Source organism: Lepisosteus platostomus, chromosome 12 (genome assembly GCF_059453375.1).
Source record: "Lepisosteus platostomus isolate fLepPlt1 chromosome 12, fLepPlt1.hap1, whole genome shotgun sequence".
NCBI classification, from domain to species: domain Eukaryota; kingdom Metazoa; phylum Chordata; class Actinopteri; order Semionotiformes; family Lepisosteidae; genus Lepisosteus; species Lepisosteus platostomus.
Genome location: NC_142622.1, coordinates 9868184 through 9884149, shown reverse-complemented (window position 1 = coordinate 9884149; position 15966 = coordinate 9868184). Strand labels below are relative to the sequence as shown.

Here is a 15966-nt window from a genome sequence, read left to right as displayed (position 1 = left end):
CAAGAAGATGATCCTTCCAAAGCATTTTGTTGTGCGTCATGTTGTCAAAAGTAGCACTGAGATTCATTATTTTCCAGGCTAGAAAATTGCCCTGTGTTAGAAGCCAATACCCAGCCTGTGTTAGATCGATAGCAACCTTCACAAGGGCAGCTTCGGTGCTATGTGGGAATCCAAAACCTGATTGAAAAGATTGAAAGAGTTTACTTGACAGGAGCTAATAAAGTTAAGAAAGAAATATATAATAAAGAAATAAAACTATGCAAAGTAATTAACCAAATGGGTTTCCATACAGAGCAGGAGGAATACAAGAAATGTAATGGATTTATGACTAGAGAGGCCTAGGTCACACATTGTTTTCTGTATTACTGCTGGAGTGTCTGTAATGTTACCTAGAATGTAGAACACAACCCCTTTTGTAATTTCATAACTACATAAGAAAGACCACAGCAATCCTAAATAAATAAAGATTCAATAGCCATTGAGCAGATTTGATCAAAATGTGTATTATATTATATTAAAATGGAGAATATGTCAGAATTCGGAGATAAGAGTGATTTTGCATGGGGGTATATTAATGCCATATCCAAAAGTTGATGGATATATAACTTTTTTAAAGGACACAAGACAGCATATGAGGCTGGGTAAGCACACGGCAAACACAAAAACCCGCAGTATAGGAGCACCAATGTTCCATCTTTTTTTTTTCCTGCTGAGTGGACGACTTAAAAACCTGAGCGGCTTAAAAAAAGCTGTAGTGCAGGATGCGCAGGGCTTCAAACAGTCCCGTGTGAGAACTCAGTTATCGAACGAAAAGACCTAAGGCGAGGCCCAAGGGGCATAATGACATATTGCTGTTGCTAAGTTTGTGAAAGTTTGCAATAGTTTGCCAGCTAAACTAAAGGAAGTACCTACAATATGTGGTTTTAAGAGACATTTTCAAGCACTACCTATTGAGTTGAATAAGAATTTATTTCAAAATTGTGTTATTTAACGACTCCCATGAAGGCCTCTTTGTTTTGCCACATTATCTGAGTCATTATCTGAATTTTTGATTGCTTGCTGTTCAGTAATGTCATTAATTATACGTGAACCGCACCTGCCGAATGATAAAAAAAACGTTTATGAAGTTCTTGAAGATTCCATTCACAATGTGCAAATGTTTATTTTCTGATATTTCTTTTGATGTTTGTTCAACAGTTGATTGGGGTGAATTGCAATAAACTGCTTACTTACGTACTTAGTATTGGGCACTCTAATGCAAACAGTTTTACCACGGACTACTATTCACAACATTGCAACTATAATGCAAATCATGCATTGCATATCTTCAACTTCGACAGTCAAGTTCAACAGTTCACTAATCACTATAAAAAACAGCAATTCAGTATGTCCCTGAAAATTATAGAAGTCTTCACTTCTATCCTACAAACTGAAGTTTAAATCTAACTCGTGCTGTACACAACCATATTGTTCAGTTATTGTTGTGTATCTTAATAAAGAGCCGTTCTTATATTCTTTTGACTGTTTTATTAACTACACACATCACACCCTCTCTCTCGTTCTGTTGTCTCGCGATGTCTACTCACTACACTACAGTTATCGTTAAGCGTCTGTCTTTCGATTACAAGCATCGCGTGTACACCTTGTTGAGATTAATATTCTGTCCAGTGTTTTGGTATGATTTAAGTTCATTAAAGACTTACAATAGACTGATAGCGAATGTGTTTTCTTGTTGTTTTCATTTTTTCCAGTTTGAAATCCCAAAAGCAAATCGTTTTCCAAAAATAGCACAATAATGGTACATTTTACAGGAATGTGAAGTTGCTCTAGAAGTGTGGACCACTTGTGAATTTCCTGCATGGAAATGAACATGAAATGAAGAGAAAAATACATTTGAGGTTCTTTAAGGTTATTAAGAGAAAATGTCAAGTGCTTGGATGCAAAATGCATATTCTGGTGCTCATTAATGTAATTCTATTAACAATAATATTTTTGTAAATGAGAGCAAATGTAATTGAAATGAATTAAGGAAAAAATCTTCCCCTGGTGGATTCTCATAAGAACAGTAGAGTGGGTGCTTTGTTTCTTACCTTGCAAACCAAGTAAAAGTAAAACATTTCAGAAATTGTCTAGAAAGTCCATCAGTCTCTTCAGTGCAGGATGGATGTGTCTTTTTCCCTGAGCATCAGAATGGTCAAGGTTATAAAAATCTTATTTATAGTCATAGCATTGCTCCCTGTGTTGTTGGGTCACTGGAATTTAAGCAGCTAGACGTATCTAGGGCCATGCCAAAGAATCAGATTTAAAGGTCAGATCAATTAGTAACACATGGATCCTAAAGTGCAAAGATCAAAATTCAACATATACACGCTTATGAGGTATTTATTATTATAATCATTATTATATATTATAAATACTTTATGATCCTTCCCCTTTACTAAGTGAATACATTTCTGTTTTCCCTTCTTAATGTAATTTTCCACCACCTACAAAAGTCAGTAGCCAAATTAATTATAAATGAGAAACAACTGAACATCGCGCAGCCCTCACAGGATTAACATTCTAATTAATACTTTGTGTGCTAATAAAGCCCAAGACTGAATATAATTTAGTGCTAGCAACATTTTAAAATAAAACACTAACAACGTATTAAATATTCTGCCTTTGTTGACTTATCGTTTCAGTCCTACAGCAATTGTTCCCTCCTTATTTCTCTGCAAATTATCATTATTGCCGTGCCATTCATTGTCGTTTTTGTGTGTGGTTTTTTTGTCTTACTCTCAACGTGTTTTTCCCAGTGCTTGTCTAGATAATACAATTAGTCCAAAATGTGTTACTCTTTTGAAACGTTGTAGTATTTTAGACCCTGGGAGGACTTTGAACCTGTAATCGCTTCTTGAAAAAAAGTTGATTCGAAAATACAAACTGTATCATACAATTGCTATTCTAATACAGATTTTTTTTTACATATTTTTTGCAAACTTCTCATAACGTTTCCATTTCTTCACTTCTGCTTTATCTTAGCTACATGAGGTATTCACTTGTTAAACTTAGTAAAAGAGACAGTCTAAGTTGAACTTTGTTTTTTTTTACCTTGACTTTCTTTCCAAAGTGCCACAGAGTCTACAATTCTAACAGGCTAATTGGGAAAGACTCCTGTTGAGACAAATCACCTAATTTTCTCCAGCCCACGAGACAGGCAGCAGCAGGGCTAGTTTTATCAGTCTTTCTTGCCGAAAAACACCTTTCAATTTGAACTCATTAAAGTAGGGATTTACACACCGGATGAGTTTATATTCTGTAAAGCCATGAGCTTGCAAGCATTGGGTGCAGCCATGAACAGAAACAGCAGAGAGCTCCAATCATTTGTCAGTGCCACAGCCAAAGCTGAGTCACTTGTACTGTACTTTGCAAAACGTACAGCCATTGATAAAGGCTGCAAGGCAAGGGAAAATCCTACACATGATGAGACAAAAGTCAAGCAAGTGCATGAAAGACAGTGGCTCCCACAGTGACCCTTTTTAATACCCAGCTGTCATCCATGTCTGAAAATTCAGTCAGTGCAAATTCGAAAAGTTGAATTCATTTTTCTTCAAACGTATTACGAAGATCAATACCTTCTAACAGGAGGTCTTATGCTTCAAGGCGAGGTTGCAATTGGAGAAAAATGGTCTGCTGTGCAGGTGGAAAATCTTGGCGCTCTTTTCAACATTTCAAACTCGTGTCAGAGAGACTAAAGGAATTAACGTCAATTTTATCAATCTAATCCATTGAGCTACTGTGCTCCCTTTGCTGTATAGCACTATATTTCCACCTCTTTCTGGTCTCTGCAGACTCCTCTAATTTCGTATTCCTCACCACCAGTCTGTTCTCAGTGTTTCTGTGATTCAGATGACGTCATAATTGCATGCTGAAGCATTACCTTTTATTCTTGCATTTTGCTCCATATATTCATGCAATTTAGATTTAAGAATGTAATTACTTGGTCTTTGAGTTCTCTTTTTGACTTTACCAAGTAAGTATTTTCCTTTTAGATTGTCTCTAGATTGTTCTCCCCATTCTTCCATTCTAGCTTAAATGTGCTTGGATGTTCACTGTAAATCCTAGACTCTAGCCTACTGGTACCCATGTCATTCAGATATAATCCAGCACATCTCTACAGATGGCCTTTGCTGTAGAAAGGTTTTCATTGACTTGGAAAGGTGAAGCTTTCTGAAGCTTACTGTGGCCTTTAGCCTTGTTAACAGGCTGAGGGCCAGGATATAGAGAATCAGAAAACACAGTCATTACATTTTGTTTTTTGTTATGAGGCTGGCTTGTTCTATTTAGGATGCATTCCTGCCTGTGGTTTTAGGACTGGCTTGCAAATGAATGACAGCAAGCGACAGCAAACATCAATCAAGTTTGGAAATGAATAATAGTCGAGAGACTCCTTGAAATAGAATTACAGTACTCCATAAATTGATGCATTTTTTTAAAGCTAAGAATGTTTTCAGAAAAAGAATGCCAGGCATAATGGATTCAAGTCTAAAGTGCTTGGAATATTTCCCAGGCAGAACTCTCACAAGGGTGTCTTCTGACAATCTCCTTTACACAGCATGTGGAGGATTATATGATTGATTACAAAACTACATTTCAAATAAATCAGGCACTTCTTCTGGGAAAAGAGTTTCTTAACATTTCCAATCAAGAATTGTGCAGCACCTGTCATGGCAGACACACTATATGGAATCAGCAAATTCCTCTCCATGAGATCTTCTGTCTTTCCTACCTTCTTTCCTTCAATTAAGTCTCACACAGACACACTACTTCATGCTTCCATTTTATATTTTGCCTGCTTTCCTTCTTCCTTCACTGTTGTCTATTGTATATGTTTTTTTAAAAGCTCTTAAACATGCCCGTGGTTTGGGAAACTTCATTCTCTAGCAGAAGGAATGGTTATTGATTTCTTCAATAATTCCCTAATAAAATGCTCTGTGTTCTCTGTGCCTGAGGTTGAAAGTCTCTGATCCGCACGAAACAAAATGAGAGAAATAAGGGGAAACCGAGGAAGCAAAGAGATATTCACACCATAACCGAGGTCAGCCATTTCTTGAGTTCAGCTCTGGATGAGTACCTGCTTTTAAAGCAAAAGTAACTTTTCTTAGTCTTAATTGGGGGAAAATTCTACTTAAAAAAATGATCAGATTCTTTCACTCTCCTAAGAGACTCACGAGCAGAAATTACTTTCATTCTTGTGTCTTTAAGCAGACTGGGAGTACAACAGCCCCAGTATAACAATATAACATGCTAGACCATCCTGGGTTATCCAACATACTAGTGTAGCAGTACCGTCCTATTTGAACACCTGGGTTCACTGATATTACTGGAGTGCAGCACGATGCTTAGGAACACAACACAAGTAAGTATTAGACTCCCCAAGACCATGCCAATGAGTAAAGGGTTTCAAACTGTAATTATGTTCCATTATATATACCACATGCAGCTAGAAGTGTTTCTTGGAAGACCAGCATGGACGACAAGGTGAAACTGAAGGGATGAGTTGCGTGAAACCCAGACACCCTTGATTATAAAGCTCTTCAAGGTTACAATAACAGTCGTTATTATTTAGACCTTTCAGCTATTTCCCCATGTGACTGTGTGCTCATTGTGCACTTCAGCCAGGATAACAGGACAGTTAAAATTCTTAATATGAAAGCAGTACAAGAGATGGTATAAAACACTTTTTTAAAGGTAAGATATTTCTCTGTAGCGTCATTACAGTGTTAGTTCGTTTTCAATAGACATTGAATGTAGGTGGGGTGGGATGGCAGTGAATGGGGATTTTTAGAAAGTTAAGTTAACTGAAGTGCTGATAAGCAAATAGATGTACAGTATTGCACCGACCTGTGCATTGTGTGGAATAACTTGCCTGTGAAGGAGTATGTCTTTCAACGATTTCTTTTTTTCTGAGAACAGTGAAAATGGCTATAATTTAGCAAGAGTTAATTTATCTATGAAAAAGTTCAAAAATAATTTAGAAAACTTAATTACTACAGTATTAACACTCTTGACCACTTGTACTGCATGTTATGTGATGTGAACCGAGTAATCTGTTTAACCTACTAAATCAAGCCTTCTTTTTGACGTAACAGGATTCTCTTAATCCCATACTAACCCAGACTATTAGTTAATGTGCGACTGGGTCACTGAATGGACTGAATATGAAGCAGTGTAACTCTAGAGCACTTTGATGGAGAGGTGCAGGAAATATGCACAGGTTTCTTACAGAGGTGCATCAGTACAGGTGTGGCATTAGCATCTACAGTATCTCATAATTCGATATCTACATATGAGTAGTATTTTGATATTCACTAGAAAAAATAAGCAGACTTGAAAACGGGCAAGTCAGACATGTCTGATGATACTGGAAATCTAGCAAACCAGACAAGGTACTAAATTTGTTCTTTTTGTTTGTTGTATTATTTTCTTTCACACAATTATTTGCCAGTTCTTCACACAATACGGTATACCCGCTCAAGTATCTGAACAACCAATTTAGAACATGAGACATTCTGCCCCACAGTCTTGACTTAATTCTGTTTGAGCCACATACTTGTTGATGTTTACATCTGTCTCCTCCAAAATCTCACTTGCAAATATATTTATACACTGTACATGTAAAAATGTAATGGAGCCACGGTCCTAACAAACCCTTCTAGACACCAGAAATTAGTAATAGGTGCACAGAAGCAGATCAAGGTTCTGTCTATTATTCTTTAAATGCACTGGCATGCAATGGAATATAGTACTGTCTGTCATGTGACTGAGGCTCTCGATAACTGAGCTTTGTGTCCATGACCTTTGAGAATGAGTTAGGATATTAAGAGGAATCCTTTGTTCTGGCTTAATAATAGGAATTCATTAATTGAATAAGAACATCCATACGTGCACATACCTCTCCTCTCCTTGAAAATACATATAAAGCCACCTCTTTGCACCAGAGTATAAAGTTCATCTCCTTTGTTCTAGCATAATCTCCAACCTTTACACAAAAGTCAGCATTTCCCCAGTGAAAAAACGAATGTCAAGTAGATGTACATTGCCCTCATTTCTTGGCTTCTTGTAACATTTTCGTTTTCTCCTTCAGTCTTGGGGTTTTTGAAGAGAAATGCCAGAGTGACAGTAGGGGGGCTGACAGCTTGCTATTTTGTGCCCATTAGTGGTTGACAGAGTAGAACTGCGAAAGTTATCTTCTTCCTGTTATATCCTGACCCACAGCTTGTCTATGGAAGGCTTCTGGGGGAAACAAAATCCAATTATTAATTGTCTGTTTATTTGTTCTGGTCTAGCAAGTCGGACGAATGTTCTTGTAGCTATTGCGGCATGCTACAGTACATGTAGGACTGTAAAGTGCAGAAATGCCTTGGTAGAAGAAGAAGTGTGCTTATTGACTCACACAGTGAAAGCCCTTCACCAGAGGGCAGAAGTCACTATTCTGAATGCAGGCAATGTCAGTTGCCCGGTAGTGGTGCAGAATTGTCAAGGTAGCCCTGGGAATATGGGATCAGTTGGAGATGTAGCTCTTGTTCTGTGCTAGGTGCCTGCTTGACTGAAGGTTATCAATAGTCTATCGCTCAGCTCCCTCCATTCAAGTTCAAGTTCACGTATACAGTGGAACGAAATATCGTTCCTCCTGGTCCACGGTGCAAATACGGACAGGACACTGACATAGCCATTGTAGACAGGATACACATAGTGCAAAGTGCAGATAGTACAAATTACAAGGCACATACATAATCCAATATCCACAACACACTGGGTGGGTGGGGGTGGGGGGGGATTTAAACCCTGTTTCTGGAATTGGAGTGGGTGCAATTAGATTCCAGGATGTTGAGGAGCCTGACAGCCTGCGGGAAGAAGCTGTTCCAGAGTCTGGATCTAGCCCGTACACTGGGATATCTTTCTCCAGATGGTAGGAGAGCAAAGAGTTTGTGGGAGGGGTGGGAGGGGTCATCTACTATACTGGAGGCCCTGTGTAAGCAGCGTTTGTGATAGGTCACAGAAATGGAAGGGAGGGAGGCTCCAATGATCAGCTGTTTGCACACTTTGCCTCTGGTCCATTGTTCTGCTGTTTGTGCTTTACAATCACAGTGTGAAAAAGGCAAGTCGCAGAGCTGGGAGAAAACACATCTGAGCAGTCGTTGTCTCTCGCAGGTCAGTGTGAGGTGTCACTGACACATCTGGTGAACGAACATTTTGGCTGATGGCATCCTGGAAAACCGGATCAGATGAGAAAATAATTAGGGATGCTGGTCTGTTAAAATACAAGTTAATAGAAATGCAAGCATTGCAACCAATTCTAAGCGATCCTCCTGTTCAGCTATTGAGGCAAATTGGGAACATTCTGAACTGTATCAAAATGTCAGGATGGTTCTACTATAAGCATTTGCTAAATTGAACACTTTATCAGAACACTTTGTTCTTACTTTAAATAAGTAAGGAGTTTCTGGTGCATTATCCTCTGAGACCACATGTTTCTTGGTTTCTTCTTGCTGTTGTAACATTGAGCTAGTGATTGCTCAGATTTCTCAGTAGATGCAAATCTTTTTTTTTTATTGTGACTAGGTTGTTATTGTAAATCTGCAATGTATGCTTTGAACTATATATACATCCTGTATATGTACAGCCTTTAACATTTTGTTTTCATTTTTCTATTGCTTTCTCTTCTTGTCTTGAAAATGAGATGTTTGAACCATAGCATCTGAATCTTACCTGTTTGAGCTCTGTGTTCTCTATGAACTCTGCATTCATCTCCATTAAATGTCAACTGCCAGATATTTGCCCAGTCTTACATTCTACTAATATTTAGGCATATATATTTTTCCTATTGTGCTTGATGATGTACAAATCATATGTAAAGTACTACTCAAACCAAAAAAGCAATACCATATATTTCTATTCAATCACATTCTAACAGGGGTGTTCCAAAGAATATTTTCAACATCTATCACTGGGAATTCAAATAGGTTTCAATAAAAGCCATACTGCATATTAAAGAGGAACAGTGCCTGAGCATGTTGACATGAGATCAAAGGGGCAAGTCGAATACAGTTTCAGTCCAAGGTGTTATTTTTTGCTCTTTAGTTTGAAAGAGAAATATTATTGAAATGTCAAACGTTGCCAAAAATTGAAGCATGGTGTATGAAAGATGACAAGGGATTCTATTTCCTTGATAAAACGTACACAAGCTTAGTATAAAAGCTGTTTCGTTTAAGTGAAGGAAGAGATGTCACCATGAGTAACGAGAATCAAACACAGTGTTAAGAATTACTTATGCCACTTATGATAATTTATCTAACACACACTTTCACAAGTTATTAGTTTCTAAAGCACCACTGCACTTAGCACACCAGGGAGATTCAAATCAGTTTTGCCATTTAACATTACCAATCCATAAATTCTTGCATTCAGACATAAAATGTCCACACTCTTGATTACTCACACCTTAGAAACACTTATTGCTAAATCCTTTTGAATTTGATAATAAATGTATTGAAGTATCTGCATTTTGCTGAAACAATCCTGCATGATTGCCCTTCAAAGCAATTTTGTCTCAAAGAACAAAAGGTTTATGCCTGGAGGTATCCATTATGAAAACAGAAGATCGGAGTAATGATGCATCATTCTTTGTGACAAAATGTAATAAGTGTAACAGTTAAAATGAATTCTGATATATGTAAGTGCATCAACAAAAGGATAAAGACTGATAAATGATTTATTTTAATTTCCTTATTCTTGCTCATATTAGAAAAACAAAAAAGAATATCCCCTTTGTGTCCATAACGTTCAAAATAAACCCTACATTTTCTACATGTTCTTCATTTGCTGAAGCAACCGTGCTGACAAAGAAGGCAAAGTTTTTAAATACTACTAATGAAAATGTTCTAGTGTCCTTCCGGTCTGAGGATGACCAGCCTCTGGGACTTCATCTGTCTGGATCACTAACTGATTTGGCCAAAGATTGGTTCAAAGACTCCTCTGTGTTTTTGAGCGCCTTCCACATTTTCAGCACATTCTCAGCTGCACCTCACAGTAGTTAAGTTCATGTTTTAAGAAAAAAAATGACACCTCTCTAGACTGTAATTTTACAGGTGCGTTCACCTTTGTCTATGAAGCTTGAATTTAATCAGATAAACAGCAGACTGGACCTACAGTACCCATGTGTAGATGGCTCCCAATGGAAAGACATTTTCATTCAAGAAGGAAAGTTTCTTCCCTGAGCATTCAGTTTATTCTGCCTCACTTGGTATGTCAATTTACCAGTAATACTTTCCACAGAGTTTATTTTTTCATTCATGCTTCTCTCAGCCTTTCACACTCAACCCACCTACAGTACATATTAATTTTGCTCAATTGCTCGATATGTCTTGTGAAATACTTTTTGTTCAAAATTAGAGCACACATATAAATGAAAGACCAGACTTGAGATTTAAATTAACAGCTCTCCATCTGGCATTTCCAAGTCATTGTGCGACTTGAAATAATAAAATGAAACAAAATACATTATGATTGACTGTCCTTGTATCTGAAAGCTTTTTACTATAAGAAATGATGCACTGAGGAATAGCAAAATTACACTGAAAAAGTTACTAGATATGTACAAAGTACATTAAAGTAATCCACAAGTTATGAAAGAATGTCATAACAAGCTAGTTTAGCTTCAAGGGAAGTAGAACAGACAAAATATATTCACTTTGGATTTAAAGGAGAGGGTAAGTGCCCACGTACTACTGACTAGAAGAAGGTCCTAAGACAAGACAAAGTCTTATTGAAGGAGCCTCCCTGAAAGTAACTGATTTAAGAAAGAGCACGGGTTAGAAAAGAGGATCCAATTACTGCAGTCTAACACAATATTGATCAGCTGTTTGTAGATAGCCAGGATCCACAATGTAGAGAATTTTGATCTAAACTGATCTAGAATTTTAGTGTAACTAATAGTGTAATTAAAAACATTTTTGGTAGTAACAAGCCTAAAACAGAAAAAAAAACACAATTAAGTAATTATGCCTTTCATTATACCTTTTGATTGAAATAATTGCATTTGTAGATGTTGTTGACTTTTAAAAAAATGTACAGACACCCACTATTGTGGACTTAATTCTAATCTTAATGATTATCAAAACTCTCTTTTTAGCAACTTAATTGCTTCTATCAGTAATCGTACATGCGGAAGAGTACCGGACTGTGTTGTTTCTAAAACGATATGATAGATGAGAAAGTACAACCTGAATGTTAAAGCCTCTCCCCATGAACTCTGTCTCAGGGCAGAGATAACGCTGTGTTCTATACCTACAGTACGTTATGACAAAACAGGAGAATTTGAATTCTCCATTTTACAACACATTAAAGGCCTCGGACATGAAGCCCATTTAACACTTTTTAATACACAGCAATTCTGTTTTGGGCTATGTCGGTCAGATGTAAAATGTGATTATCTTTTATTAACATTGCTCTTCTTAACAGAATCTACTGAGCACATTTGCTCATAAAATAGCCTCTGCCTACAAGAAGGTGAAGAGTGTGCTTCAGGTATTGAGTGGCTGATTACACATAACACTGAGTGGTATTCTTATTCCTTCTTTTCTCAAGCAGTACCATAGCAGGCAGGGTAGACTGGTGTCATATTTTTCATTAAGTATTTACAGTATGAGATCTAAAGTTTTGAGCACAGTTTGCAAGCAGTGAAAGGCATAAAAACCCATTTATAATAAATCTTACCAACGACAAGATAAGCTTCTTATCTGTTGGAACAGTGTGTCTAAATCAAGAGGCCATGAATCGGAAACATACAGACTTCTAAAGTGACCAAATAATACAGCCAAAGTCCGTATTATCTTTTCTAAGAACAGAGAAATTGGTGTGCATTTATATTTTGCCTTCCAAATAATGTCTAGAAACATGATAAACATTACCTAGAAGATCCACTTTTCACAGTTTATTGCTCTGTACTCCATTTCAGGAGGTTAAAAGACATCCCATGAGTAGCCAAGATGTTTTGTGAGTGTGAATGAATATTACAAAAATGAGCAGTCATCACTGACATTTACTCCTTGACAGTGAGGGTTTCCATTAGGAATATGTCATTTATCACATTCTCTCTACACAGATAAAATTCCTGTTGCACTTAATACCAAGAGAATAAATCTGACAGTTCTGCTTTACAATTCAGTTCTTGTGATGACAATCAGGATGGTCTCAGGAGTGGCTCTCACAAGTATAATCAATATCTGATGTTTAATGATAGCGTTCTAATTTTAACATGGCCCTGTCTGTATTAAGGAGCTATACGTTTTGCATTTCATTAAAAGGATTCAAAAAGCCATGACCAAGATTATTTTGGACAGAGCCTTTCAGTCCTGTTTTTACAGAACTTCAGAGGCAGAGACAATTGATTTCATACCTCAGTCCCCTTTTTATTTCATTTTCTCAGATCACCTTTAAACAGGCTGGAGTCCTTTTGTACAATTTTTAATTTGGGCACAATTTCTGCTCTCCCTAACTGCACGTACTTTTTCAAGCACTCCTTCGTTTGATTAATGAGAATTTCTGACTCAATTTGCATTTAAAATAAACCAAGATTTATTTACACTCATAATGTGCTTGGGGTGAGTCACTTGTTTCTTTTAAGTGGCTAATTCATCAACCTTTCTCTACACAGTTTTGTGGGTCTTTTGTAAAATTGTAACATGTTCATTCTCACACGCTTAAGCTTTCTCGCTCTAAGTTCAGTTTCAGACTGTTGGCAGTCTTTTTTAATAAAAATTTTGAAGGTTTCAGACTTCAGAAAGAAGGCGCGAATGAGTGTTGTATGAAAATGTGAAGGTCATTTTTTATTCTGCAAATCCCGGGGAAGAATACAGTATAAACTGAATCAGATTTAAGGTGTGTTACCTACTAATCCTCTGTTTTTGCTACTTCTAGGAGACTTTTGATGGGAAATCTCAAATAGAAAAAACAAAGGACCTAATAGGAGCTTAGGCCGAGAAGCAGGGCAACACAAACGCCATGAACAACTCCACAGGGGCTAATGTGAATGAAACAGACTGCAAGGAGGTGAAAATTCCCAATGAGATATTTTTTGCCATCACAATGGTGAGCCTAACGGAGAACCTGCTGGTGGTGGTGGCCGTCATAAAGAACAAGAACCTTCACTCCCCCATGTACTGCTTCATCTGCAGCCTCGCTCTGTTCAATGTGATTTCCAGCGTGTCCAAGGCCTTGGAGAACACCATGCTGGTGTTCACCGACGCGGGCCGCTTGGATTCTAGGGGAAAGTTTGAAACGAAAACGGACGACGTGATGGACACTCTGCTTTGTATGTCCTTCACGGGATCTATTTTCAGCTTGTCAGCCATTGCTGTTGACCGGTACATTACCATTTTCCACGCCCTGAGGTACCACAACATAATGACCATGAAACGCGTAGCTGTCATCCTGGGAAGCATATGGACATTTTGTGCGGGGAGCGGCGTGGTCATGATCATCTTTTTCCGCGCTACTGTGATTATGACCTGCTTCATAGCGCTCTTTCTGGTGTCCCTTGTTTTAATTCTGATTTTGTACGTGCACATATTTCAGCTGGCCCGGACACATGTCTGGAAAATAGCGTCTCTGCCAGGAAATCGTGCCCGCCAGAAGAACAACATGAAGGGAGCCATCACACTGACAATTCTCTTTGGCGTTTTTATCATCTGTTGGTCGCCATTTTTCTTTCATCTTCTCATCTTAATGGTGTGCCCACTTAACCCCTACTGTGAATGCTACCGGTCCCTTTTCCAGGTCCATGTGATTCTGCTGATGTGTAACGCAGTGATCGACCCTGTCATTTATGCTTTCCGAAGTGCGGAGCTAAGAAATACACTAAGAAAAATGTTTTTTTGCTCAGGTACACGGGTATGTGGTGGCTATTTCTGAGCTTCTTTTTGAAATTTCTGCTTTAACTTTTAAGATAATTTAGTAAGATATGATATAATCTAATATAATGTGATAACATAATGGAACATGATACAGTACAGACAAGGGAAGTGTGGCTTCAGTTTTCTCTTTTAAAAAACTCAACATATTAGGCAAGGGGATCTTACATTTTTGGCAACAGTTTTGACCTACAGAAAGAATGAAGTTAAAATAGAATTAGCATTGGTCTTCCATGACAGGTGTCTTCCCCAATTCTTGTCCCTGTGGGACTATGGGTCCCATAGTTCTGGAGTTTTTTCTAGTTTTCTTCAAATCATCCACAGCTTTTGGACTATGGTGAATATTTAAACTGGTCCAACAAAGATGTAATAAGACAGGCTCCTTCTGGCTTATGAACAGTAGTTAGCAAAATAGCCAATTAGATAATTTACCTTCACAAGATGCTTGGGTTTTTGTATAAACAGCTCACTTTATGAAAGCGTATGTATAAATTACACACATGCACAGTCACAGATCCTGCTTTTGCATTTGACTCGTATTGGTAACTTTTGGATTTCTGATTTATGAGTGGATGGGTGCATTGATATGAGTGCAGGTGAGTTTGCATATCTAGAGTACAAAGCCTTAATAGAACGTTCAGGTGGCATGATTGAAATCAGTTTCATTAGTGTTCTCTGAAAGAAATGGGAAGATCAAATCAGCAATCCACCACATAAAGTACAGTGTTTATAAATGTTTCTAACAGGATAAATTCCCAAAGAAGTTTAAGAAACCCACTTCACAAGAACTGCCTTCTAGCTTTAATGAAAAGTTGTGGTTGGGTGAGTAAAATAAAGTATTATTCTTTATTTCTGCATGACATTTGCCTCTTTGTGTTAGGCATTGATTTTTCATGTGTTCATGTAGTAAAATACCTGATGGATAACTAAATATTCGGAGATGTCTAGATTCTCATATGCATTATAATGGAACAAAGGGTGCCTCATGCATTTATGGAAATTGTAGTTGGTGACTTACCTGCAATATACCTTGTAACATTAATAGACCTCTAAGAGGAAGAAAATCCAAAACCATATCCACAAGGAAAACTGCACCTGTTTTTATTTTTCAATGGTGTGTCTTTAAAACAAATCTAGATTTGCATATGGACGACGAATCAACAAATCTGTGCATGACATCATGTTACATTTAGAAGACTATTTGCGTAAACATGGTAGTTACTATAAATCTACTTTATATAAATCAGTTTGTCTAATTAGTTCTTCATTTGTTAGCAAACACTTACACGGTCTGACCATCTCTGGGAAGTTGAAAAGGAAGTTGGAAGTCATGTTAAAAAAAATGTTGATGTATACAGGAACCTGTTTCAATCATCTGCTGTGACAATCAGATAATATAATTTATTGCACCACATACCTGAGTAACAGGCAGTAATTTTGTCATGTGAAGCAAGATGAGTAAAGACAAGAAAGGGAAACCGATCAATCAGGTGCCTGTTAATGTCTGCATGTTCTGTGGCTTATTGGTCATACTTAGGCACTATCTTTCTCAATCAGTTTTGAGTTCTCTAAGCATTTTATTCCATTTAAAGTTATGGATTTAATTTCATCATGATATATGCACTAGATCTCATATGGTAAAGTTTTCAATAAACTGAAAAAAGTCAGGACGGAGTGCCATTTTTGCTTTCAGCCTTTGGTTTAGGCAAGACAATCCAACATTTATTAGATTTCTGGGGTGAAACTTAACCTGGTCTTAAATTGGTGTATCAAGTTCATACAGGAATGAATGTTATCTCACAAAGCTTCAGAATTCCATGTGTCTCCTCCACAAGTGAAAATATGTTGATATGTTTGAATTTCATTGTTTATTCCAATTTCAACAGCTAAAGGAAAATTCACAAAAAAAACTAACAAGCAGTGTTACATAAAATATGAATAAATTTAGAGAATTTTTTTATGCTTTTATCCTCAGCTTGAACACCTAGAAAATTAAACAAGGAAACGTTTT

The 15966-nt window shown here is 37.3% G+C and overlaps 1 protein-coding gene across 1 annotated transcript; it reads left to right on the top strand.

The window, feature by feature from the left end:
- The first annotated feature begins 13047 nt into the window (after positions 1-13047).
- mc2r (melanocortin 2 receptor) lies at positions 13048-13956 on the top strand. The gene has a single exon (XM_088602301.1). It carries the CDS (start codon positions 13048-13050, stop codon positions 13954-13956), a length of 909 nt encoding a protein of 302 aa, XP_088458427.1.
- The last annotated feature ends 2010 nt before the right edge of the window (positions 13957-15966 follow it).